The sequence below is a fragment of the Diadema antillarum genome, unplaced genomic scaffold (assembly GCF_040938485.1).
Source record: "Diadema antillarum isolate AM-2024a unplaced genomic scaffold, OU_Dant_1.0 seq00000382_RagTag, whole genome shotgun sequence".
NCBI lineage: Eukaryota > Metazoa > Echinodermata > Echinoidea > Diadematoida > Diadematidae > Diadema > Diadema antillarum.
Window position 1 is genome coordinate 1,087,683 of NW_027271380.1, and position 26,842 is coordinate 1,114,524.

The 26,842-nt window shown below is 39.6% G+C and overlaps 1 protein-coding gene and 7 non-coding genes across 8 annotated transcripts; all 8 read left to right on the forward strand.

Moving 5' to 3' along the window:
- The first annotated feature begins 463 nt into the window (after window positions 1-463).
- Window positions 464-23,495, forward strand: LOC139731653 (transmembrane protein 237-like). Its single transcript, XM_071642544.1, has 15 exons — window positions 464-490; window positions 3,700-3,757; window positions 4,644-4,694; window positions 5,506-5,688; window positions 6,713-6,781; window positions 7,227-7,334; window positions 8,933-9,026; window positions 10,493-10,536; window positions 11,934-12,062; window positions 14,171-14,283; window positions 17,286-17,509; window positions 18,240-18,316; window positions 20,081-20,168; window positions 21,088-21,242; window positions 23,416-23,495. The coding sequence occupies exons 1-15, from the start codon at window positions 488-490 to the stop codon at window positions 23,493-23,495; spliced, it is 1,476 nt and encodes a 491-aa protein (XP_071498645.1). The 5' UTR covers window positions 464-487.
- On the forward strand, window positions 6,520-6,619 carry LOC139731704 (small nucleolar RNA SNORD14). The gene has a single exon (XR_011710982.1). It is a non-coding gene; the product is annotated as a small nucleolar RNA SNORD14 (small nucleolar RNA).
- On the forward strand, window positions 8,372-8,471 carry LOC139731702 (small nucleolar RNA SNORD14). Its single transcript, XR_011710980.1, has one exon. It is a non-coding gene; the product is annotated as a small nucleolar RNA SNORD14 (small nucleolar RNA).
- LOC139731703 (small nucleolar RNA SNORD14) lies at window positions 9,657-9,756 on the forward strand. The gene has a single exon (XR_011710981.1). It is a non-coding gene; the product is annotated as a small nucleolar RNA SNORD14 (small nucleolar RNA).
- Window positions 13,164-13,263, forward strand: LOC139731697 (small nucleolar RNA SNORD14). Its single transcript, XR_011710976.1, has one exon. It is a non-coding gene; the product is annotated as a small nucleolar RNA SNORD14 (small nucleolar RNA).
- Window positions 15,169-15,268, forward strand: LOC139731700 (small nucleolar RNA SNORD14). The gene has a single exon (XR_011710978.1). It is a non-coding gene; the product is annotated as a small nucleolar RNA SNORD14 (small nucleolar RNA).
- On the forward strand, window positions 20,426-20,525 carry LOC139731701 (small nucleolar RNA SNORD14). Its single transcript, XR_011710979.1, has one exon. It is a non-coding gene; the product is annotated as a small nucleolar RNA SNORD14 (small nucleolar RNA).
- A 1,096-nt stretch (window positions 23,496-24,591) lies between the features above and the next one.
- LOC139731699 (small nucleolar RNA SNORD14) lies at window positions 24,592-24,691 on the forward strand. Its single transcript, XR_011710977.1, has one exon. It is a non-coding gene; the product is annotated as a small nucleolar RNA SNORD14 (small nucleolar RNA).
- Window positions 24,692-26,842: the final 2,151 nt, after the last annotated feature.

Consider the following 26,842-nt stretch of genomic DNA (forward strand, 5'->3'; position numbering starts at 1 on the left):
ATTAAACAAGCTGTTCAATTAATTAATAAGGAGACCGATCAGGAAAGAGCATAACTCTTTACAGTATTTTCGATGTTGTTAATTTTATTTATTAATTTTTATTCATCTATCTATCTACAGTATTCAGTTTAAATAGTTAGGTAAGTATAGGTAGTTATGTATGTATGTATGTATGTATGTATATGTATATGTATGTGCTTATGTATTTATCTATTCATTTATTCATTGATTCATTTCTCTTCATTATCTATTTATTTATTTATTCATATTAATACCTTTTTTTCTTTTTGTTTTCTTTACGTAGGAGGATGGCATTTCTTGGGATTGTTTAAATAACATGGAGTTACTCTCCTTGTTCAGACCACGGAATCGCGGCTGCATAGACACTGCATCCAGCGCAAACGCTTGAGGGCGCTATACATTAATTTTTGTCCACATTTTTCCTTTCCTTATGAATCGCAGATCTGTGTCCGGCAGTCTCTCAAACATGGTAAGTTTGATTAAAAATTTTCCCAACTGGTAGTTATTTTTCCATATGAATATTTTTTAAGGTATTAGATTCTTCTTGCCTTGTTGCAGGTTCTTTTTATTAATAATATAAAGAGCAAGTTCATCAGGAGAAAGGAAGGAACAAGTTGCTCGTTTTCTACTTGACTCTTCAAGGTGTTGGAACCTACAGTAGATTCTACCATACATTTTGAATGTTGGCAATCCAATGGTCTCATACACGCGGTTCCGGCATGGCATGGCCAGCCACAGGCTGGCCATGGGGGTCGCCCTCGCCGCGCCCTCGCCTCGTGCGTGCTGGCCGGTACACCTGCGCTGAAGAAGAAGTGATTCGTGAAAATGGCGTTTGTCTTTATCTTTGTTACCACGAAAGACAGGCTGGTTTCCAAAAAATGTGAATTGCATTTCTAAGCGTCGTGTACGTGGCGAGTCTTCTGGAAAATTACAAGTAGAACGTAAGAAATACAAGTGTGCTGGAGTTGGTTCTAACTTACTATCAATGCATTCGAGGCGAATACACAAAAAACAGCGAACAGTAGTCTACACGATACGAAACCGATCACGTGGCCGTGTCTCGTGGGGCTGAGTGCTGGCTGGGGCCTACTATCACTAGATTCTAGGGGTAGTAGGACTAATGCAGTATCAGGCAGTGCCAGTGCCAGAGTGGTGCAGTACGTGTGGGAAGCATGGAATTTTTCACACCTGCCAACGTAGGTAGGTCGTACCCTAGATATGATGACTAAGGTACTAATATAGATCTACTTGCATGCGCGCTCACGTGAGTTTTTCACCATGCACCAGTGCCACCAGCCTCGTACAAGGTATATGATAATGAGATGGTAGCCCCGGAGACCGCGCCGCCAGGCGCGGTCCTGGCGGCTTCCCCGCAGTTTCGCTTATGTTAGTTCGGTAAGTATTCTGTGCGCTTGTGCAAGTGATTGTGAATTCTGTGAACATCGGTGAGCTGCTTATAAGACATCATTTTGTGCGTCACAAGCAATGAAATGCATCAAACAGTCGCCGATGATAGTCATTTAGGTTTCATCGACCCATGTAAGTATTCCTAGTAGTTTCTGTTGAAAAATTAAGGAAATATAGCGCCGCAAAGGCACCCGTTTGTTCAACATGAAGATCTTTTATGGGAGCACGGCGCAGCCGCCACACTGCGTGTGGCGGCTGTCGCAGTTAATGAGATGGTTGATTGCTTGCCTCCGGAGCTCCAGTGCAGAGTCCAGAGACAAGTGAGTGTTCAGAAAGAAGAACTGCACAGTATGCGTGAGATTTGCTGCACATGGCAACATGCATTGCATGAAATTATCTGTGACGTGAGAGGAGTGTAATCAGGCATGCTTATCATAGGTGTAGTGTAAGGCCTAGGCTAAAGGTTTGCGCTTGGCCTGGCCTGGAGACCCATTTCTAGTTTACTATTACTGTTTTAGTTACAGGGCAATCCAGGGCCGGGGCAGGCCGGGTTCATCAAACTCCGGAGGCTGTGAACAGGGATGCCAAGTTCAAAAAAAAATTATGAGTGAGATTTTCATGACTTGGCATCTCGGCATGCGAATGTGCGCGCGAGCGAGGGTGTGGGAGGGGTTTTTCCCCCTGTGGCCTCCCACGGTAGGGAGCTTTTTCAATTTTTAGCTCTTAATGGTGTGATCAGGTGCATACTTCAGTGACTATTTTATAGTTATTTTGAAAGACAAAAAGGAAATATACCTTCAATTGCAACTATCACTTTAATCTTTTGAGCTATGCCCATTATTATAGGCCCAAGTTGCAGACTTCGCCCAATGCGTGAGAAAAATGGGTGTCATGCGCGAGATCGTGAGGTGGCCCCTAAATGCTTGAGTCTCACACAGAATGCGTGAGACTTGGTAGCTCTGTGTGAAATGATCTTGCTTAACATGACACTCATTCATTGTCATTTAATATTCAGTGATAACATTTTAAGGTTACAGAAAGGTATTGGTACATATTTAAATCCAACTCCCCTCCATGCTTGATACTTCCCATATAATTCAACTTGTGTGCATGTACAGTCTAGCTTGTGCACATCTCTTGCTAAATTGGAATTAGCCGACCGCAGCCACTGTGATGAGTAATTGTCCGGAACAGGGTAAACTGGCATCTGATGCAGTAGTACTGGTGTCATTAGTACAAATAAATGCTTATGAACCAAATATGGAACAAATTTATAGATTTTCCTTGTATGTGTTGTTTGTGCAATCATTCACTCTCTCTTTATACTTAATAGTGAGAGTGACATTAGAGGGAGAGAACAAAAAAGGAAATAAACTTCAGTAATTATTTAAAGACAACAACCCAGGTTTACACTGCACTTTGGGGGAATTGCTGGAGTCTTCCCACAGTTTAGGAGCACCAGAGACAGAGATTAAACCATGCTTTAGGTGAGAGACCTCTTGCTTTAAGGCCATTTTCTCAAAATGTCCCGCTTGAGCTTGAATTTCTCTTCCTCTACCTATAATGTGTCTCCCACTTGAGATGTCCCCCCCCCCAAAAAAAAAAAAAAAAAAAAAATGTATATATATAGGAACCCTATATATATATTTTTTTTTTTTTTTTTTTTCAAACAAGGAAGGCAAAACTGATCAGAAACAATTGTAATAATAAATAGCGAAAACTTTGAGCAAAGAAAATGGGTTTTCATCGGGATTCGAACCCGAGACCTCCGGATTACTAGACCGGTGCTCTACCGACTGAGCTATTGAAAGTCCATTTGGGTTTATGTCAGGTTAATGTGTGTGTGTGTGGCACACATACACACACTATGCCTTCTGACCACATGAGCAAAGAGAGTTAAGGGTTTGGGACGAACACTAGGGCTTTCAATAGCTCAGTCGGTAGAGCACCGGTCTAGTAATCGGGAGGTCTCGGGTTCGAATCCCGATGAAAACCCATTTTCTTTGCTCAAAGTTTTCGCTATATACATATCAGTGAGAGTTATTTGTGGTTAAATGTCAAAACTGATAGAAAAGATGTACTGAGTATCACTATACTACAATGTAGAATCTTGTGTAAATTAATTTTATAATGCAGCTTGTTTCTTTTTATGGCAAGGTGTCGACAGTATCGAGAAATTAAAGCTAGCCCATTTATTTTGCCCTTCCATCCCACCCCCCACCATTTTTTTGTTTTAATTTGTATTTGTTTCATTTTTCTTTCTTTGCCCAGGACACACCAACAAAGAGAAGAAGTCTTCCACCGCTCAACACAGCGATCAATGAATCTGGTATTAAAGATTATAATTGAATTTGGAGGCATGTGATTTGTGATCTACAATATTTCGGTAATTTGCTTGCTTACTTACCAAGATCTGGGAAGAATTGAAGAAAACTGCCAAGTTTCAACCCCCCCCCCCCCCCCCACCCAAAAAAAAAGAAAGAAAAGCATTGGATAGTTTGCTTGGTATGATCAAAGTTGTTCTACCCTTAGATACTTTGAGTTGCAAATATTAAGTGGAGGTGTCGTGGCTGAGTTGATAAGAGCCCTCGTCTCTGAACGACATGAGTGTGGTATGGTTCATGGATTTGAGCCCATGCCAAGCCCGACACGTTTGCCCTTCAGCAAGGCACTTTGTCCGGTAGGATGAGAAAGCTTATGTTGGTTGATCAGCATGTACGCGCCTGTAAACTGGCTGCGACTGGCTGGAATGCTCCCCAGGGAGTGGAGATTGAGCACTGCCAGTACTGGTTAGAAATAATGTTTCCAGTGACCAGGGTAATAATAATCTGTAAAGCACATTGAGATACGGTACTTAAAGTACCCATGGTAGTGTGAAATGCGCAAACGCCATTTTTTATCATTATTATTATTAAGTATCTGTGCTGTGTACATCACTGCCCCACATTTATCTATCCTTAGTGCTGGGTTTACATTGAATACTTGCCACTGAAAACGCTCCTTGTTGCCAGCTAGCTATGTGTGTGAGAGTTTTAATCTGATTATTGTTTGAGTTATCATGAACAGAACCTTGCACTCTTCAGTGTGCAAGCAGCCATACAGTTAGTACATTTTGATTGTAGCATGCTATGGGTTAACACATTCTATGAGGCATGTACCTATCACTGAACTGTGAAATGCATGTTTCTAATGATTCCTTTCCCTCTATTTTGCAGAAACAGCCTCGCCTAAAAAGCCCAAAGCAAAGAAGAAGAAAAATACTGAAGGTTTGTGTGCTTGCTGTAATTCATCTAACAATATATCTCTGTAGAAACGTAATGACTTCAAGACATGGACTGACTTTGCAGTTATTGTACATAGCTTTGACAAGCAGTCTCAAAGAAAAAGTTGTGGGAAATGTGCTGAAACTGTGTTTGGTATTGCGGTTACATTTATAAGACTTTTGAAGCCTCGTTTCTAGTGAAACGCAGTTTTGAATCACACTTCCACAGTGCGTTTCAAAACCATGTTTCAAAGTCATGTTTGTAATCACAACCACCCCTTATGGTAAAATGTAAATCACAAAACACGGTTTCAAAATGATGTTTCTAGCCTGAAAAGTTGACTCGCTTATATTGTGATTTGTGACTGTAGGCAACCCATTGTTCATATGGCATCTACAGTTTTCATTTTCAGCAATCAGAACAAAATATTGAGTGGTATTTTTTTTTTTTTTTTTTTTTTGGGGGGGGGGGGGGGAGGGGGGAGGGGTGAAGAAGGGGGAAGATTTCCTTTTTGTGTGTGTGTGTGTGTGTGTTTCTTTCCATACTATATTAGTGACCGCCGACAGCCACCCTGTTTGAAGTGAAAGGTGGAAAACAGTATTTGGTGTTTGGTATGATAATGCATGGAAGAGGAAGTGCAAATTGACACTCGGCCAACAAGATCAAATCATATATTTCTCCTAAGTTTTCACTGCTCTGACCTGTGTGAATTGTTCATTTGTGTCATCGACATATTGATCTCTAGAACGGCTTTAAATAGTGTCCCAGTGGTTATACTGTTCTTCCTATGTTTTCTTGTCATTTCATACACAAGGCACAGTGGACGCTAGTGACTCGCAGGTCTCCAATGTCAGTAAACTAAAAGGGACAATGTCCGAGAGTACTGAGGTCAGAGGTCAAACAACAGCAAGCACAGAAGACATTGCCAATGCAGCTGCTGGCGGGACCAAGAAGAAGAAAAAGAAGCGCAAACCACCAGATATGGTTGATGGAGAAGGTAAAATTACGTAAACTTAATTCATAAGTGAACAATGATTCATTACATACCTCCTGGCTATTTTTTTTTTTTTTTTTTTTTTTTTTTTTTTTTTTTTTTTTTTTTTCATGGAGGCCTACATGTGCCTGTGCATGAAGGGTGCTGAAAACATTTGGGTTGTTTTTTTTTTTTTCTGATTTTTTTTTCTTCAGATGCCCATATGCAATAGGATGGACTCATGTTACTTATGTAATTATTTCCCTAAATGTATGACTGACATTTGGCAAAGATGAGCAATTTGACTTAGAGATTGTGTAATGCATCAAATACAAGGTAATTCATGATTATTTTGAACATTTATTGAGCCGATGACCTGAAAGTTAAAACCATGTATGTGACTCATAATGCTTTTCTTTGCATGAATCAATATTCTACATAGACAGTTATGATGAACATACACTGTGTACTTAAGAAATGCGATGAGAGGTACATGTACTTCATTATTCATTGTGTTTTTCTAGGGGTCACATGGATGAATCTTTTCTCTTTTTTCTTTTTTTAACTTGCTTTTATCAGGCAAGTACTTGTAAAGTATAGCTGTAAATCGTTATTCTATTTACATTTGGGCCCCATTGCATTATGAAACTACATGTATGGCAACTTCACAATTAATGGTAACTCTGCGATCAATGGTGAACATCAGTGATTTCTTGGCTTTGATTGGCTGTAGAATAGTGTTACTATGGTAATTGCCATTGATTTCTGAGATACCATTAATCATAAAGTTACCGTAGTTTCTTATGCTATAGGGCCCTGGTCCTGTCTTAGTGGGAATTTTGTATGTAATGATGTCAGCAATGATGACTTTTATTCCAATCATTCGCAGTTTCCACCATAAGGACTTCACTGTCCTCGTGATGGCCTGAAGTTCCTTCCTTGGATGTCTGAGCTGATACCAATAATTATGCTGGCTCCAAGATGGTTGTCTCAATCCCCCTTCCTCACTTTCAATGCTCTTTCAATATTTTCTGTTTTCTTACAACAGGTGAAGACAATTCAACTCCAGCCATTGAAAATCTGAAAGCTTCGCCGGGTGCTGCAAGAAGGAAACGAGGTGACAGTGCTGTAACTGTACGGAAAATATCAATCGTGTTTCGTCTAAACCATGAAAGAAGCCTTTCTTTCATGGTATTGCAACCAAATGAGGTCAAATAGTATACTGTATACACTATGTATTTCGCATAGTTTTTATTTTTGGAAGTTCTTGAATTCATGAATTTTAACAGTACATAAAAATATTAATCCTGATCCCAACATGAATGTGACATGCACATATACATGTAGGTGTGCAGTATACATTACATGAACAAGATGCCGAACGATTAATACAGTTAAGTAGGCCCCAGTAGGCCCTCTAATTCTTTGCACGCCTTCTTTCTGAATGGATGCGCACACTTTTTGACTTCTCCGTCCACTGCTGACCTCCATGATTGCAGTAGGCATGAAATTATATTGCAGTTTAAGCCTGTTGAATCGTGGCTCCTTTCACTTTTTCACAGAAAGCCGGAAGTCTCACATTCCGCGATCGGTCAGCGACGAAATGCTGAGGGAGTCAAATGGAACGGCGAAAGCGAAGCCCAAGAGGCCCAGGTCCAAGTTCTTGCCAGGTGAGAGAGTTTGACCGTTGGCATTTTTCATATGAGTGGACATGTAAAGGCAGGTGGATTTCCTGTAATACAGGGGAAACTTGGTATAACGAACACTGCTATAACGAGATATCGGTTATTACGAGGAAATTTTCCCGGTCCCAAATTTCCTTCCACACAAGTCTATGTAAAATGATACTCTTATAGCGAGATCGGCTATAATGAAATAACTGCTATAACGAGATAAATTTTGTGATTTCCAAACAAAGAAAAACATAGCCAATCAAATTATAGCGAGGTGAAGCAAAATGTCTCCGGGTAAAGCTTTACTTCGCCTGTGCTACACATGTATTACGTTCCGAGATTGTAAAGCTCGATGCGCCAAAAACTGTCTTGTACACACATATTTTCTTCAGTTCACTCTACAGCTAGCACCGCATGTTGTACGTGTATGTGTGTGTGTGTGCGCGCTGATACAACATACAGAAAATGTGGTGGGACTGCCGTATACATGACATCATCATGACGTTTAGCAAGTATGAGGCAATCTGATGCTGTGATTGGCTTTCTACGTAGGGAATTCCCCATCTTCAAATACACATGCAGTCATAATGTACACACAGAATGTGTTACACACACACACACACAGCATTGTGCAGACCATTTTATTCAAGCTTTCCACACACAACACACACCCATACCATAACCACATACCAATCCACAGACGATCTTCACACAATCGCAAGCTACTGTATATACAATGTAGATTTACAAATTCAAACATCTACAATTAATAAGAAAAACAATCTTGATATCGGATTTCATTGGCGAAAAACATCTTACCCATAAAGGTGAGTAATTACCTCACACACATTACCAAGTTATCTGTATTGATTGAAAGATGATGGGTAGTCCCACGTGTGCAAGTTTATGTCTTTATGTTATGCTTTCTTTTATGGCTACTGATATAACGAGATATCGGCTATAACGAGGAAAACGACTCGGTCCCGACCATCTCGTTATATCGAGTTTCCACTGTAGTGACCCTCTCGCTGCGTTAGCCATGATGACTTTTATTCCAATCATTCGCAGTTTCCACCATAAGGATTTCACTGTCCTCGTGATGGCTTGAAGTTCCTTCCTTGGATGTCTGAGCTAACAGTGGAGAAAAGGTGTTCACCATGGCACTTTTTTCACGTGGAGGGAAATTATCGATACTTTACTTTTCCAAACCTTGGTGGACACGTCAGATGAAAGAGATGTCATTGAAAATCATAGAAAATGATACAAGTGAGGGCAACTGTACTGAATTAGATCAGTTCTTGTAATTATAATGTTAAAATTGTGTCATACATGCATTACGTAAAGCGACTGTTTCCTTATCGTGATGTGCTCGTGCCATACGGTATATCCGACCTTGAGATCAGCAGTTTTCTTTCGTTATATCAGAATTTCGTAATAACCGAACAAATAAACAATAACAAACATACTGCGGATAATGCTGCGCCCTGAACTTATACTTTGTTGTGACAGGAATTTTTGTTATAACCCTGTTCATTATAACGGGAGTGCTCTGTAATCCTCTTCAATTTGAGATTGTACTTGCGATCATATTTCAGAGGACAGCGGTGATGGGGAAGAGGAGGGTCCAAAGTCGCCCCATTCCAGACCAGCATCGGCGGGCAAGCCCAAGGCCAAGAAGAAGAAGGCGAGGTGAGTGGGTGGCCCCATGGCCTACGATGTTGCCCTTGTGATATTGATTGTGGTACTTTGGGTGGGCCTATTTCAAAGAGCACATTACATCAATTATACATTACAGTATTGCAGGTGCTCTGGCAGCTGATGCAAAGACAGCCAATCTGTGGCAGTCATTTAATCTATCACCACGGTGATTAAAGGCAATGTGTATCATATTATGATGTTTGGGAACCCTGGCATGAAATATTTCTGTATGTTGATAAACTATTTACAAACTAATAGGAGTTGAAAGAATGGATCAGTTGTATTTTCCCATTGTCAGATAAACACTTGGGCTAAACCTGTGGTAAGGGTATTCAAGACTAATATTTTGTGCTGGTCATGTGCTCTAAAATTTTAGATGCACAAATTTATGTTCAGATCTAGATAATTCTTGTTGATCCATAGGTTTTGTCAGTAAATACATATATCCTATATCCAAACATAAAATTGTCATTAATTTTTTCTCTGCAAATTGGCACCTTTAAAATATAAAAAGAGCTGTTTTTCACATTAATCATGAACTAAAGGCAGATTTCTAGTGATATTTTGTCAGTAAGCCTTTGAGTAGTATCTCGGTTTTGATACGAAAGGCAGCACGGATGTCAGCCATGATGACTTTTATTCCAATCATTCGCAGTTTCCACCATAAGGACTTCACTGTCCTCGTGATGGCTTGAAGTTCCTTCCTTGGATGTCTGAGCTGATACCAACTGATGCATATTTCATGTATTCCATACAACATGTACACTCATATTTGATTTCTTGTCATCAATTGTGTATGGGAGCTAAGTCGTGCGCTTAGTTTCATGTAGTTGGGGGAAAAGGTAATGATTAAAGCAATTTTTAGGGACAGAAAAGGGGTCATTGATAGATTTTGCCATTTCATTAATTTCTTTTGACTACATGTATTTCTGTGCATGCTTGCATGTGTGATACTGCACCCATGCCATTTTTTTTTTCTTTCTTTCTTTCAGGGGGGATTAAAATCCAGAATAAGAAGGAAATGGGGGGGGGGGGGGGGTGGTGTGGAACAATTGCAGTGCCTCAGAAGTTAGAACTGACAAAGTTATTACATACAGTGTACGTTCCAAATATATCCAATTTGAATGAAGTGTATGCTCATATTTTGATTGTCCATAGAACCCTCCCCTTCCCCGATACCCACAACTCGCGAACAGACATCATCACATGAAGCAAATCCAGTCAGCTGTTTGGGCCAGTTTTTCAACATTTGTGCCAGTTTTTCAACGTCTGTGCCATTGAGTGATATGTTACATGTACATTTTGTAGCTTCATGTCTTGCAGTATGTTTGATTTCATATTTTCATGCTTCATGTTTGATTGTACAGTGTAGAACCTTTTCTGTGTCTCTTTCTTTCTCTGTGTATATTTCCCTGTTGTTGTTGATTTGTTTGTTCCCTTTCTTTATAATGTTTTAGGCCGGTGACATCAGGCGATGAGAACTACCATGCAGATGGGGAAGGTGAGTTCTTGTTTGTTTTTATACCTGTCAGGACCACTTCCTCAAAATGCCATGAACACCATGTCTATATGTGACCGTGCACCTCAAAACGAACATAAAGTCGCACACACTGATTTTGCGTGAGGACTGAAAATAAGTGAAATGGGTCAACCTAGCCGAACTTGACTTTTTCATATTTTTTGAAAGAGCGGGTCTTTTTTTACATTATGCCAAAATTTGGTATCATAAAACGGGCAGGAAAGTGTGTTTTTTAACAGTTTATCTCGAACGTTTTTAGTCGAATAGTGTGATTAGGTGTGTCTTTAGAATCCCTTTTTCATTTCTGAAAAATCTTGTCCACACTCTTCACTTTCAACTCTTAATAACTTTCGAAAGGAGAGTGCTATTGCTTTGAAAGTTGGCATTAATTAAAGACAGAATATGTTAATGAGGCATGCTTGATTTCAGTTTAATCTAATAATCCCTTCATTGTTGTTACTCTGGTGGTTTACTTCCTGTTTTTTGTCCCATTCATCGCACAGCCAGCACGATTTGGTAAAGATTAAGCGCTTGAATAGACACTACTTCAGAGCCTCTTTTCTCAGTTCACACTTTTCCCGAGTTTGTGCTTTCTTTCCAATATTTAGATAGGTTAGAAGAGTCCATTTGATTTGAGTTATACATCATTTTAAAGCTTAAAGTCTGCTCTTTCAGAATATGGTCTTAACTGAAAATTCATGTCTGGCCACTTTTTGTTTGTTTTGAGGTGCAGGGTCACATATGAAAGTCCTGAGTTGCCATCTGGGATTGAGACAGGCGACCATATTGAAATGAATTGGGCTATTGTTAGCTTCCTTCAATCAGACTAGAGGTGCTACAAGGTGATTGGGTACAACTGTGCAATAGATTGAAGTATATATTGTGCATGCTAGCATCCACTGACATTGTTCAGAAATTGTTTGAGTCATTAATAAACTTGTAGATTCTACCAGCAAGTAAATTTTTTCATGTGCAAATTACAGTATAGTGATATTTAAAACACACACACACACACACACACACACACACACACACACACACACAAACAAACAAATAATTAATGAGTGACTTAAAAAAGAAGAGAGCACTAGGCAAGAAGTGATTAAGTTTAACTGGTAGGAATTACATTGTATGTTCTGGTTGCGTGTTTCATTCCTGTACCTATTTGTGTCAACCTGGCACCTTACCGCTTCCTGCTGGTACTATAGAAAGATTATTGCATAGTGCCTGTACTTTTTATCTTCCACCCCTCGGAGACAACCTGACTGGCCTCTTCCAGCAGAATAGGAACGTAAGGATTGTTGTATCATGCCTTAAGCTTTATCTTCCCCGCTTCTATCCCCCCCCCCCCCCCCCCCCCCATTGTGTAACCGGTTTAGACCTGCTGTTCTCTGCTGACGATGTGGTGACGGGCGAAGTGCAGGTTGAGACAGCACAGCAGCCCCCTGCCTCCCAGGTTACAGTCCTCCCCAGCCAGCCAGTGCCCAAGCTCTTCACCGAACGGAAAGGTAAACATCTTGCAGAGCTGCCAAGTCTCCCTGATTCTGCAGGAGTCTCCCTGACAATGCCAAAATCTGTTCATGACTGAATAAGAGAATATTAAAATCTCCCTGATTTGAGAATTATTTTTGCCCGTTGATATGCATGCAACACACAGATATCTTCCCTAATTGCTGTGTGGAATCTCCCTGATATGGATGTGGGAATGTTGGCAGACCTGCTGTGGATTCATTTTTCTGGGAGCCCATACATCTGTCGAAGAGCTGCTGCAGGAAATTTGAATTTCTCTGCAATATCAGACCTGGGAGTGTTTCATGAAGCTGTTCTTAAAGTTACGAATGAGTGGTGATTAGTTCTTGTGCTGAATTATTGAAATTCTGATACAGGATGTAAGTATAGCACGTCAGAACGCGTTCCAGCCATTCTTAGGTCGTTCGTAACTTTATGAACAGCTTTATGAAACACCCCCCTGAGTGTACTTCTGCTTGGCTTTTTATTATTGAGTGTGATTTATACACATTGGTACCTCAAAATGTGGGCATGTGATTTTTCTTGGAGGGGTTTTGTTTTGTTTTGTTTTGTTTGTTTTTTGTTTTTTTTTATAGCAAATATACGCAAAGAATAATTCATTACCTAAATACCAACATGCAGAGCTAGTGTATGCCTACAAACTATTTTGGTTCCTAGAGGAGAGTGCAATTCTCCTTGTACACCAAATGTCAAAATACTCAACTAGGCTCCTGCCAGGATTGACAGAACACTGACTTCACTAATGTGTCATTAACATGCATTGTACTACCAGACTTGAATGCAAATACTTAAATGCTATAATGACAAATGAATAATGATTAATTGAGGAGATTTGATCAAATATTGCATAGTTGAAATGAGGTGTACAGAAAAGTGTTGAGTTTTTGCATGTGCAGAATTGGAATTTTGCCCCTTCTAGTAGTGTCCGTATTTATTCGAAAGACAGTCACATTATTTTCCCATTTCTTAACCCGTTGAAAATGAGTCCCGAGTATACTCGGGCAGGTGTCTATGGGAAATGGGTGTTGTAACAAAATCAGCCTGTCTTCAACGGGTTAAAGTCCGAAGGTAGTTTAATGGAGCCATGATGACTTTTATTCCAATCATTCGCAGTTTCCACCATAAGGACTTCACTGTCCTCATGATGGCTTGAAGTTCCTTCCTTGGATGTCTGAGCTCACAAACTTTAACTGCTTTTTCCACATGCTGGAAAATGCTTTAAATGTGCATCAGTCATGTCCAGAAGTTTGGTAACTCTTCTATAATGTATGCGTCCCATTCAGTGTATTTTCACAGCCAATCAATAAATGGGAAGATTGATTGTATTCTGTATGTTCCTGATGGCAGTCACATTTTTTCTTTCTTTCCTTTTCCACTACATAGTGTTTGTGTGCTGTTTTGTCAACTGTTTTAACATGTGATATCCCTTCCACCTTTCTGACAAATAAAGTACCAAATTTCCAGTTGCATCAGCTCTTTTAACTCTTTATGTGCCGCGTTCACATGCCCGACTAAATCGACAGCGTGCCAACTTCGCATATTTTACTCAAACACACAAACCCGCCCAAACCGATCGATAAATCGCCAAATGCACCAGTACAATGAAATCGTTTCTCGGGATTCCATTCCTGTTACATGTGGTGATTGGCTATCAAGGGATATTCCCTCCTGGATTTGCAAGTAAATTCTTAGTTTTTCTGTCACTGTTTTGTGTGGAAGAGTAATTTCTTTACAATAATGTAGTTACTGGTCACTTGAAAGAAAAGCAGTCATAGATTTGTCATACAATTTACATCAAAGCAAAGTTTCTTTATCACTTTGCTCCTTTCCCATCCAGGGTAACAAAACTCTGTAAAACTTATGTAGATTTAAAAAGCAGAATGTTTTCCCAAAGCACTACTATGTTGCAGTCTCAGAATAATATGGCACACAGGGGGGGTTTACACCATGGCACATAAAGAGTTAAATGCTATCCTTGCTGTAGCAAGTTTTAGTTTAGAGTTTATATGAAACATGATTTTCACTTGCTAAGCTCACGGTTACATTAACTAAATGTATGCACTTCATGTGACTTTACTGCCGGCAGGAGGATTCGCCAGCGAGGATAAGACCAAGCTGATTAAGAGGAGAGACAGGGAGAGGAGACTCCAGTTAGAAGCTCCTGAAGAAGTGAACTTCACCACCACCCAGTGCGCTCTGGTGAGGCTTAATTCTAGGGCTTCTCCTGTAACCTTGAACAATTTTCCGTTTTATAGCAAGGAACATGGAGATAGTGGCATTGTTCTGACTGATGAAATGTAAATGTTGTGACTCGTGAAATATTCTTTACAAGGAAATAGATACCTAGAACAAGATGATAGACATGTACAGTATTGTTACAAGGATATATTAACTCATTGAGGATGAGTCCCGAGTATATCCCGAATATACTTGGGCAAGCGTCCATGGGAAATGCGTGTTGTAGCAAAATCAGACCGTCCTCAACGGGTTAACTCTGGTCAAATATGAGAGAGGGGGATTTAACGGAAAGGCAAGAATCTCAAGTTGGAGAGTTGGTCTCCTTACACAGTCCCATACATTCATATCTGTGTAAGCACTTTTCTGGCAGCATATGCAGCTTGAAATGCATTGCACAAAAAGCGAGTGTCTTTAAATGTTTTCTTCCATTGTGTTGCATTTGACTTAACTGATGGCTTGAATGCTATCACAGAGTTATTACAGTGCACATTCATTTTTATGTCACTGCTTGGTATAGTAAAATACACGAAGCTCCAGATTATGGGGATTGTGCTTGTACATGTAGTAGTTAAATTTGAATGATTAGTCTCTTTCATTTGTGTGTGTGTGTGATTTTATATCAAACTGTCGGGTCATACAATTTGGGCGACCACTATGAAACATGCCAACTTCCACTGCAGTCATGTGCAGAAGTGTCGGCAATTGCGCCAGCAGTTCACTGCCTTTTCAGATCTGAAGCAGATAGTGTTTCAAGGTGTTTGTATCTGCATATCAGAGAATACTCGGGCCGGTGTCTATGGGAAATGGGTGTTACAGCAAAATCAGTCCGTCCTCAACGGAGTAACTGAGCCGTGATGACTTTTATTCCAATCATTCGCAGTTTCCACCATAAGGACTTCACTGTCCTCGTGATGGCCTGAAGTTCCTTCCTTGGATGTCTGAGCTCAGACCTTGTGTTCTCGGCATTTTTTTAATGCATGATAGTTACTGATATCAGTTATTGCCCTTTCAAAGGAGAAATATGTGACCCGCTGCAACAAAAGGCTCCAAAAGTCGGGGGGGGGACAATTTCTGAAAATGACATGACATTATTCCCTTACTCTTCCACTTACAGTTGAATGTAAATGTTATACATGTATATAAAACATGACTCCTAAAAGTACTGTACCCGGTTGTGGAGATATCGATGATTTCATTAGCGCATGCTGAGTGGTTTAAGAAATCAGCGTTTCGAGAAAACCGCCTTCAAAATTTTCCTTCCGATGCTATCGTGATCAAGGGGAAGCGTTGACAATATGAGGTACGCTCCTAGCAACCTCCGCGATGTTCATTCCAGCTAAGCGCCAGTGGTTTACGCACGACCAATCAGTAACCAGGATGCCACACACTGACCAATGAGAGCACTCCCACATTGCTAGGGGCGGAGTCTAGCTGCGGCGCTAAATCCAAATCTTCGGACACGTTTCTGTTCTGTTGAAAGTCGGAAAATCATGGCCTAGAAAAATGCTATTTTCTTGCCTATCCTTTGATCATTTAGCTTCGAAATTTCGACAGATGATAGAAGATACATTAGACTACAAAATCATGTCAGAATAAAAAATCCGAACGTTTTGATGGATTTTGATGATCTGACTTCAAACTCGATTTTCTTGGCTCGTCCGGCAGCCACTTTGGGATCCTTTTGTTGCAGTGGGTCACTTATAGAATTAAATCAAAATGGAGAGACAACAAATTAAGGATTTACCTATACCATCTGTTGTTGGTTGGATGGGTTTTGTTTGTGCATAATTTGTTATTTCTCCTGTTAGTTATAAGGAGAGAAGCTGGGTAGGTTCCACTATTTGCTGCAAGTCATTACTTTCCAGAATAATTCTAAAATTTGGCTGTTTTGAATTCTTGAAATGAGAAGAAATGTGACCCGCTACAACAAAATGGTCGAAGCCGTGAAAATCGAGTTTGAAGTCAGAGCATCAAAATTGGTCAAAACTTACGATTTTTAGAATATGACATGTCTTCTATCATCTGTCGAAATTTTGAAGCAAAATGATGAAAGGAAAGACCAAAAATAGCGTTTTTCTGGGCCATGTTTTTTGGCGTTTCAACGAAGCAGAAACTGCTTTGAACATTTGGATTGAGTGCCACAGATAGGCTCCGCCCCTAACAACGACCAGAGTGATCTCATTGGTCAGTTTGCTGCCTGCCGCTACCCGAAGCGTGAAGCTCGCACACTGCCCAGTCGACTGGTGCGTGCTGGCGGGATGCGTTATGCCCAGCTGCTTCTCCTGGCATCCTGGTCACTGATTGGTCGTTGAGGAGACCGCCGACGCTGTGTTTGAATGAGCATTTTGGGGTTGCTAGGGTTTACCTTCTTTTATCCGGAGGTGAATACTGACTTGCATGTCCCTTGTAAGGAAAACTTTTAGGGCGCTTTTCTCGAAACAGTGATTTCCCAGACGTCTCGACATGCTCTCTTTTAAACATCAATATCTCCGCAGCCGATTATTTCTATAAGATGTGTTATATATCAATTTAAAGCAGAAAGATTAGGGAATTGTGTCATGCAATTTTCAAATAATCGACCTCGCCCGACTTTAGGATCATTTTGTTGTAGCGGGTCACAAATGTCAAGGGACTTTTTTTCTTTTTCATGCAGATCAGGATGTGTCAATAACCTAACTAACCTGTTTCTGAATACTGGCAAAAGATTATAACAGTTAAACTGTGAATGATTACAAACACCAACACTAAACGGTGGATGATTGCAATCTTAAAGTGTGGAGCGTTTACTCATTTTACCCTATCAGTTTAAAAAAAAAGAAGAATAATAATATAAAGGCTTGTGCAATGTCTTATGATCTTCTATACCAATCCTCATGTATGTACATAACATTAATACATACCCAAAATGAAAGTGTATACTGGACTTACTTGATTGTTCCGTGGTTTTTTCCTGTCCTCCCCAGTCTACTCACAGGGTGTTCCTGACTTTTACCCTCTTCTGTCATGGCCTGCTGGCAGGCTATGCCCTCTGGCAGTGTGTGGTGGTATTCGTCCTGGCGACCCAGATCCCTGGCAAGGCCCAGACGGGCCAGGACCAGTTCTTGGAGCAGTACAGCAGGCTGGCCCAGCCCGCCTCGTCCGTCTACTATTTCCTTCTCGCCCTCTGCACTGTCTCTGCCTTCGATCGGTGAGAACGCTTTTGTGTGTGTTTGGGTTACAAACTGTCTTTTCCTGGCACGTTAACTCTTAACTCGCAGTGCTCACGTTTACATGCCTTTGACGGAGTGTCACGCTTATATCGACAAGCATATGATGTAGTCCCGTGTTCGTGTCTGTCATCACGATATACAGGCAATTCCTGTTATAACAAATTCCTTGGGGACCGGTTGTTTTCTTTTGTTTTATCAAAAAAAAATGTGATACTGATAACCAAACAATACTATATGCAAGGATACATAGGCAACAATTTTGGGACCAAAATTTTCACTTTATTGTTATAACAGGAGTGCACTGTTAAGTACCGGTCTATGCTTAAGCATCTTCGGTTTGTATAGCACATGACTGAATTCAGTGTTCTGTTAGTCTCAGGAACTCCAGTCTTGCATGTACGTGTACGTATGCCTGTATGCAGTTTCCTGGAGTCAACTTGTGTCACTTTCATCGTACATGTAAGTCTTCAAATAAAGTCTGGCACCGAAGGATTAGCGTTTTGCCAGTGATTGAAAAATTCTATTCAGAGCAAATGAAGCATTTTGATGGCCCAAGATTACTTTCCAAACTAATCCCTGGTAGTGTTCCTCTGTAATCCCATTTAGTGGGACGCAAAAGATTAATACGCCATCAAGTATTTATTCCTGTCTTCATGACTTTGTTAACTTTTTGTAATTGCACCGTTTTCCATAACCTGCCGTCCACAGATTTGACATCGCCAGACCCGACAAGCAGTTTTTCAGAGGATTACTCACCTTCCAGTCTGGAGCAGTCTCTATTCTAGGTAACCCCCCACAGTGATGCAAACAGTTTGTTTCATTTGCTGAGTTAATAGAGAGAGGAAAAAAAACGAAAACAGTTTGAGCCATTGTATGTTTTAGCTTACTTATTAGATACTCATCATTGAGTGCCATTTCTGTTATTATTGTTTTTTATAGCAGTAAAAGCAGTCAGTAGTAGTATATCCTGAATTGAGAAGGGATAAAGTCGTCAGGTGAGAATGAGAAGGGCGTTAAGTTGTCACTAGCCCATAATGTTTGAGACAACTTAAAACCCTCCTCATTCTCAAGCGACGAAGTGCTCATGTCATCTTGATTTCTTTCTTTTTATGCCTCCGCAACGAAGTGGCCGGAGGCATTATGTTTTCGGGTCGTCCGTCCGTCCGTCCGTCACGTTTTGTTTTTGTCGATATCTCAAGAACCGTGTGGTGGTTTTACATCAAACTTGGTATGAGGGTATATCCTTGGGGGATAATACTTTGTGTGGATTTTAGGGTCACAGGGTCAAAGGTCAAAGGTCACAGGTTATTTTGTGTAAAAAAAATTGACATTTCATGTTTTTCTCCATATCTCGCAAATGGTTCAAGGTATCTTCATGGAACTTAGTATATATGCTTGTACCGATGGGCAGTGATTATCTAGGGAAGTTGGGGGTCATGGGTCAAAGGTCAGGGGTCAAAGGTCAAGGTCAACTCCTCAAAATATCACTACTTTCCTTAAAATGCAGTATGCCTGAAGGTTTTTTTTCTTAAACTTGATGTAAGGCATGTATTACTCATTATATATTTTGGGGGAAGTTTCTTGCCAAAAGGTAAAAGGTCAAGTGAAAGTGCTAAATTGCACTTTTTCCTCCATATCTCGAAAGTAACTCAAGGTATCATCATGAAACTTACATATTTATGCATGTTCAACCTAACAGTGATTCTCTTTGGAACTGTGAGGTCAAAGGTCAAAGGCCAGGTTTAGATAATGCTATTTTCCCATTAGATACTGAAATTATACTTTTTCTCAATACCTTGAAAATTACTCAATGCATAAACTTATAAAAGGGTCAAAAGTCAACTAAAAATCATCAGTTCCCCAAATACCTGCACTCTGACATTTTAATCATTCATCCAATTGAACCTAGTTCTAGGAAAGTGAACATTCAGCACATTTGTGTAAAACCTGTCATTTTAATATTTTGCCAATTGTGTGAAACTGTCATCACACATTGTCAAGACATTGTACTATAGACCTATTAGGAGAACCATGCAATATGGCGGAGGCATATCAGTAGCCGTAGCGATATATCTAGTTTGTCATGTTTTTTTGGCACTGTGTTTATACTTCCCCGCACTGCACCGAAATATTTTTCAATTCAGACGATAAGAGTGCCGCTGTCAAGATTGGAAAGCATTCCCCACACAAACTGCATTGCTGTTTAAATACTTTAATTTGCTCTAGAGCAAGGTATGCATACATAATTGATTTTCACATGCCACTCGTGTCTCAGAGTGCCCCTTTTTTCACCCTTTTAAAAGTAATCCAAATCTTTGAACAGGCCAGAAGTATCTTTGAATATACAACTGATAGCCCTTTGTACGTATGCTACTGAGTGCAAATTATCCATGGCATATGCTAAAAGCCTGACCTGAAATTTTTAAGAAATAAATTTGCAGTTATTATACAGGATGTATGATCAGATTAGATGTCATGCGCTGTAAATTTTGCAACACAAGAAGTCAACTTTTCATATGGAATATTTTTCTTCTGTTTCCCCCTTTTAGTCTATCTCATATCCTTGATATTTTCTGTGAGCATCGCTGCAATAGATGACCGGATAAGTCTTTATCTAAAAGCTGATATGCCATTCTGGTGAGTTCCTTGGTTTGATTCATATTTCTACTCTAATGACTTTGTAGCAAATGTTGCAGTGATCCTGTTGTTTAAAAGGCATACATGTGAATTTCACAGACATAATTTTGTGAAAACTTTTCATTTGTAGATGTTTCAGTAGAAGTGGCTGTTTTAACAACCAATATTCCTCTGCAATGCTCCACTTCTGCAAGTTACAGAAAAATGTGCCAAAGATAGCTTCAGATGTTTGCTGTCAAATTCATCTTTGGCAGTCTGAGCCATGATGACTTTTATTCCAATCATTCGCAGTTTCCACCATAAGGACTTCACTGTCCTCATGATGGCTTGAAGTTCCTTCCTTGGATGTCTGAGCTCAGACCAGGGGGGAAATAAAAGGAAAGGAGTAACAAAACAAGCAAACACAAAACTATATATGCAGGTGATTGTTTTCATTACAAGATTTATCGATTTCAGATACATATTTGCCACGAGTATTGAAACAGTAGATGGTTCTACAGTGGTGTAACTTTGAAGGAGAATCCATGCAAGTAGGAAGTTTCCTTGAGAGCTATCCCAAAGCAGAAGAAAGAGATCATTCCGGATTTTATCAATATTAGGTGTATGTTCTTTAGATGATCGAAATTAACTGTGCATGGGATTCTTTCGATGTAACCGAAGTATACTCTAGACATGTTGCTTCAATTTGAATGTGTGCCAACATGTGAGAGGTTTGCAAATGTGTTTTCATGTTTTGCAAAGAGACAATAAGGTGTACATTGTGTAAAATACTTTCCCTTTGTTGCAAAGTTATCACGACTTACTGATTTAAGATTTCCACCGATATATGTGACTGTCCATAGTATGGAGACAATAATAATTGATTTAATGTGTGTGTATGTGTGTGTGTGTATAATTTGTGTGTATATGACCTTTCCAGTGAAACAGATTGCCCCGAAGACGGTCAGCTGTGGGCAGACGACGAGGCGTCATCCCGACTGAACATCTGGCGGATCATCAACCTCATCAGAGCCATCGGATCGGTCCTGGGATGGGTCATCATCGCCATCACCCCGACGACAGACTACACATCTGGTGAGCAGGTCTCGACTGTCACTTTCTGTAACGTCTCAGGCAGCAGGCACTCATTCGACCATTGGGATTGTAACATCAACTGGAACAGGGCCCCTGTTTCATAAAGCTATTCGTAAAGTTACGCATGACCGTATGAGCAACTGGAATGTGAAGTGCAAATACGTGTGCCCATTTTTTTTTTCACTTTGTTTTTATAACAAAGTACAACTGCATGTCAATATTTCATCTACATTGAGGTAAAAACACACTTTCAACTAAAAAATGTGTGTTAACATTTGAAAATAATCATTTATCATCTGCAAATTTCAACTTTAGCTATTGAACTTACCAATGATTAGGAAACGTGCTTGGCTTGCCATGTTAAAGTTGTTCGTAAAGTCATGCGTAACATTACGAATACCTTTATGAAACAGGGCCCTGGTAGCATTGCTCCATCCCACTGCATAATGAAAGTAGCGGGTATTTCTTGACATTACGTAAATAGCCTGATCAGTCTCCAAACATAATTATCAATTCATAAATGCTGTGTATTTTCTTGGTTTGTAGCATTTAAATTTTACTTTGACAGAGGACAAAATTCTGGGCAGCAGACTTAGAGATCACTCCTACACTTTAAAGGACAAGTTCACCTTCATAGACATGTGTGTTGAGTGAATGCAGCAATATTAGTAGAACACATCAGTGAGAGTTTGAGCAAAATCGGACAATCCGTTAAAAAGTTATGAATTTTTGAAGTTTCTGCTCAGTCACGGCTGGATGAAAAGACTACTATAGCTTGTGATGTCACATGAGCACAACGTTATAGAGACAGAATAAAGAAAATTCAACATATTTCCATTTTTCTCGCATAACAAAAGAACACTAGACTTCTTTCTTTCAGAAGGCAGGGGGAATAATATTACCCTTAACATACGTCAGTAGCAAGTCGAAGAAATGTGCACTTTATTCAAAAAGTAAAGTTTTGTGACATTCTCTTTTTATTTTCCTTACATAGTTGTACGCATGTGACATCATACACGGTAGTAGTCTTCTCTTCCAGCAGTGACTGCGCAGATACTTAAAATATTCGTAACTTTTGAACGGATTGTCCAATTTTCCTCAAACTTTCACTGATGTGTTCTACTAATGTTGCTGCATTCTCTCAATCCTTATGTATATGAAGGTGGACTTGTCCTTTAAATGGATTGTTAAAATATAGAACTATTATGACTTGATACAATTTCATCATACTACATTTTATATGATAACATTATAGTCTGCTTAAAGGGATCGTATAGTTCTGGTTGAGACCTAATTTCAGGTTTCTAACATTTTTTGGTGAAGTAATGAGAAACCTCTTATGAAATATGAGAGAGCATGTAATTCCCTGAGGAATTCAACGTTTATTTGATGAAAATTGGTTTTGAAATGGCTGAGATATCCAAAACAGAGCGATTCTAATAAAGTGTGGGAACCACCTTTTATTACGATCGCTTTGTTTTACTTTGTTTTTGGATGTTTCAGTCATTCTAAACCCGATTTCGTCAAATAAACTTTAAATTCCTCTTAAAATGGTATGCTCTGTACTATTTTTTCTTGGTATGTCACAAAACGTTCAAAGCCCAATTCTCATCTCCATCAATACTGTACCATCCCTTTAACCCTACATGTGCAAATCAGGTTTATCTATACATGTAGATATTTCACATTATGTGACGAAAGTTTGTAAGAAAGCGCATTTCTGAGTAATAGCAACAGGACAAAAAGACTTGCAAGGCACTTTATTGCGTGGCATTTCGTAATGTCATGTCGTAACTATACGTCCATTTTTTTTTTTTCAAAATGGTGTCAAATTGAGCGCAAGACTTGAGAGAAAAATGGTCACGAAATCTCAGCTCAGAAAAGAATGATGGCTGATTAACGCCCAAAATGGGGGGGGGGAGGGGGGCAGCATAGTTGGTATTAAGTGAAGTAAGAAAAGACTGAAAATAACAATAGATAGACATTTGGCAATTTTTAACTTCTACTTGATCCATTTCAATTTTAACAGGAATCATCAATAATATCCGAGAATGGACTACTTCCTCCAAGGCACCAAATGTAGATTATTTTTTATTTTTTTATTTTTTTTGCATTACTACTATGGGTCTCAAAGGGAATAAGTTAGTTTCATAATCTCCATATCACATTCCAGATCACCTTCACGATGCTGACGTACCTCTGTGGGAAGAGCAGCAGGAGGCTGAGATGGGAAACATGACATCGCAAGCGTGAGAGGTAATTCACATGGTGATCTATCACTTGGGCTACTCCCATTTCATCTTATAGCCATTTAGTTTCAACCCACACGGTCTAATCCCAGTCAGTCTACAGCCAGATCGTCTCTTGACCAGTTAGTCCAATTGCCGCTTTACCTCATTACCAATTGGTCTACTTCCACGTGGGCTATGCCCATTTCGTCTAATACATGTACCCACAGTTTATTAGACAAAATGAGAAAAAAATCCAAGGAGAAAAAAATTGTGATTAGACCTTCTGGTCATTAGACGAAATGATAGTAAGCCAAATTGGGCATCGGACCAAGTGAGCATTAGACCAAACGGGCATTAGACAAAATTGATGGTAGACCAAACAAGTTTAGCCATAGTGGCGTAAAAGACAAACTGGGAAGTAGACCATCTGATTTTAGACCAAGTGGCAATAAATCATTCACATTTTTAGTCATGCGGAAACTCCATACATCAAGATCTTATCTAAAGACGTTCATAATCAAATGCTTTGCTTTTTTAATAGTGAAATGAGTCTGTCTGTTGTATTCCCTTTGCTACAAGTTTGACAAAAATATGTAATAAAACAACCAAATATTATGGTCCAACAAATCCTTTGATGGCTAGTTTTGGCATGAACTCATGCTTTGTAATTACTTTCATATTTATCTTTTTTTTTCTCAAACACTTTTTCTGTCTCTATGCATGTGCATGTTCTATTTCTTTCTTTCTTTCTTTAGCTACTGATCACACATTTCATTTTATTGTGTTTCTGTTCGTACTTTGGGTAGGTATACAACCTCATAGAGAAAAAGAGACCAATGTGTGTAGCCTAGCTGACAGCTTAACTTTCAAGTGGAAATCGTAGCTGTCCATCTCTCTTTATATTTTCAGGGATGGAGTTTGTATGAAAGCGCCAGACAAACTTGTACAAAGTGCAACTGTTACGGGTGCTTTATTGGCATTAATCTGTGAGGACGAGTCCCGAATATACCCGGACAAGTGTCTATGGGAAATGCGTGTTGTAGCAAAATCAGCCCATCCTCAAGGGGTTACGGGTATTTGAAGTGGCCCTGTAAGGCACTGCGCTAAGCCCAGTGTGTCAGCCATGATGACTTTTATTCCAATCATTCGCAGTTTCCGCCATAAGGACTTTACTGTCCTCGTGATGGCCTGAAGTTCCTTCCTTGGATGTCTGAGCTGACTCGTAGATATTACAGTGTCGTGTCACGACATCAGGTGTACCCCATCGGTTCTTTGATCGCCCGTATCTTCCTCCATAAATGCATCCAGCAACTTTATAAGGAGATATGCAAGTCCTTTGGCATCGTGGAACTTTATTTGTTGGAACTTTGTCTTCTAAGAAGTCTGTTTTTACAGAATGATAGGGGAGAGCGGGGAGAAGTGGGACATTATTTCAAGTTCGCCGATTTTCTTCTTATATCTTTTTATAGAAGAGATTATTACATTTCCTGTTGGGCTTGCATGAAGGTTCATATGGTAGGTTACATAAAGAGCTATAAGCTGGGGGTAGCACTGTTCTCAATTTTCTGCAGTTAATGAAAAGAAAAAAACTTATTTTGGGGGAGAAGTTGACCCACCCGTGGGTGAAGTGGGACAACGGCAAGGGAGAAATGGGACTGTGGGGGTAAAGTGTGACATCCTAGATGGTCTATAGAAATGTCAAAGTTGGAAGGCATAATGAAACATTGGTAATGAAAACAGTCAAACATGCTTTAAAATGATCTTTACTTCAACAAAACAAGTTTGAACAACATGTTTGAAAATCTGAACTGCTTTACATGTAATGCTATTATGAGGGACAAATGGGACACGTTGTCCCAACTGTCCCTCACATGACATATACATAAATATGTACGACTGCTCAGTAACCATGCAGGCATTTGTCAAAAACAAGTTATATTAGTTGCATATTAATAAGGCTCACCACCAGCTTCAATTGTGCCCTTGAAATCATGAACACAAAGACAACAGGTTAATTAACTTGATTTTAAAAAAACATTATATTTTGGGGAAAATTTTCAATAGCAATTTATACATACTTAGAATTTGCCGAACTGCATGGCTTTCTTAGTGTGATGTATGGTTGCTAGGGGCTTATTGTAGATATAAGCCAATCGCTGATTTGTTGAACAGTTTTTGATTCAGAGAACGTGTCCCACTTGACCCGCGTCCCAACTCACCCCGCTCTCCCCTATTGTCTATATATCAAGACTACGTAATTATTGTAATCAATAATCATTTCAGGTTTTTCACAAGTTTGTAAGTAGTTACTTAATCTCTCACCTGAAAATCAAGTGTTTTTCTCTGGGAACATTCTTAGGAACATACTAATGTTTGTTGTGCACCCTCTTCACCCAGGAAAAAAAAATCTATATGCATGTAGATGATAGATAGATTAGATAGATAGATAGATAGATAGATAGATCGATAGATACAATTGTAGATAGATAGATAAATAGATAGATAGATAGATAGATCGATAGATCGATAGATACAATTGTAGATAGATAGATAGATAGATAGATAGATAGATGGATAGATAGATAGATAGATACATAGCTACATACATACATACATAGAAGGATAGATCGATGGATACATATACAGACAGACAGATGTTCCATTCAAAGTTTGCAGGTCTCTTTCATCTAGGGCCCTGTCTTATAAAACTTGTGATAGAAATCAATCAATCACAAATGTCTTGATAGCTGCAATCAATCGCAACCTGTGATTGATTGATTGCAGTTCTCCGTCTTAATTTCAATCATAACTTTTTTAAAAGATGGATTTGCATTCAATCGTAAAGTTGCAATTGATTTGAATCAATCACAAGTCTTTATAAGACGGGGCCTAGGATTTCATGTAACATCTATAGAGATGTATGATTGTATTAAGAAAAGCAGCATTTAAGAAGAAGAGAGTTAAAGGCAATCCTTTCAACATTACCGTATGCCATATAGGAGGATATCTTGATGATGACACAAGTTCATGCAAAGCATAATTCACTGCTGGAAAGCCCATTTGTAATTTTTATTTCATCCCAGGTCTAAGTCTAGAGTCGACAATGCCTTCACGCCCAGCAGGTCAATTCCCATCTGTGTTCGCGAAGTGAATGTTGCAGTCCTGAAAAGAGGGGGCTTTCACCGAGCTTGGCTTCACAATCTGGACTTACCTCTCTGACGGGAGTTGGATGTTCTTCAGCTATCGGTACCCATCAAAGAGTGATTCTGCACTTGTCATGCTACTCTAGGGGGTCTTCAAAGCACTCCATTGGAAGAGGCATTATGTTTCCAATCTTACGAGATGCTCCCCTCGTCTGAAGATGCACAT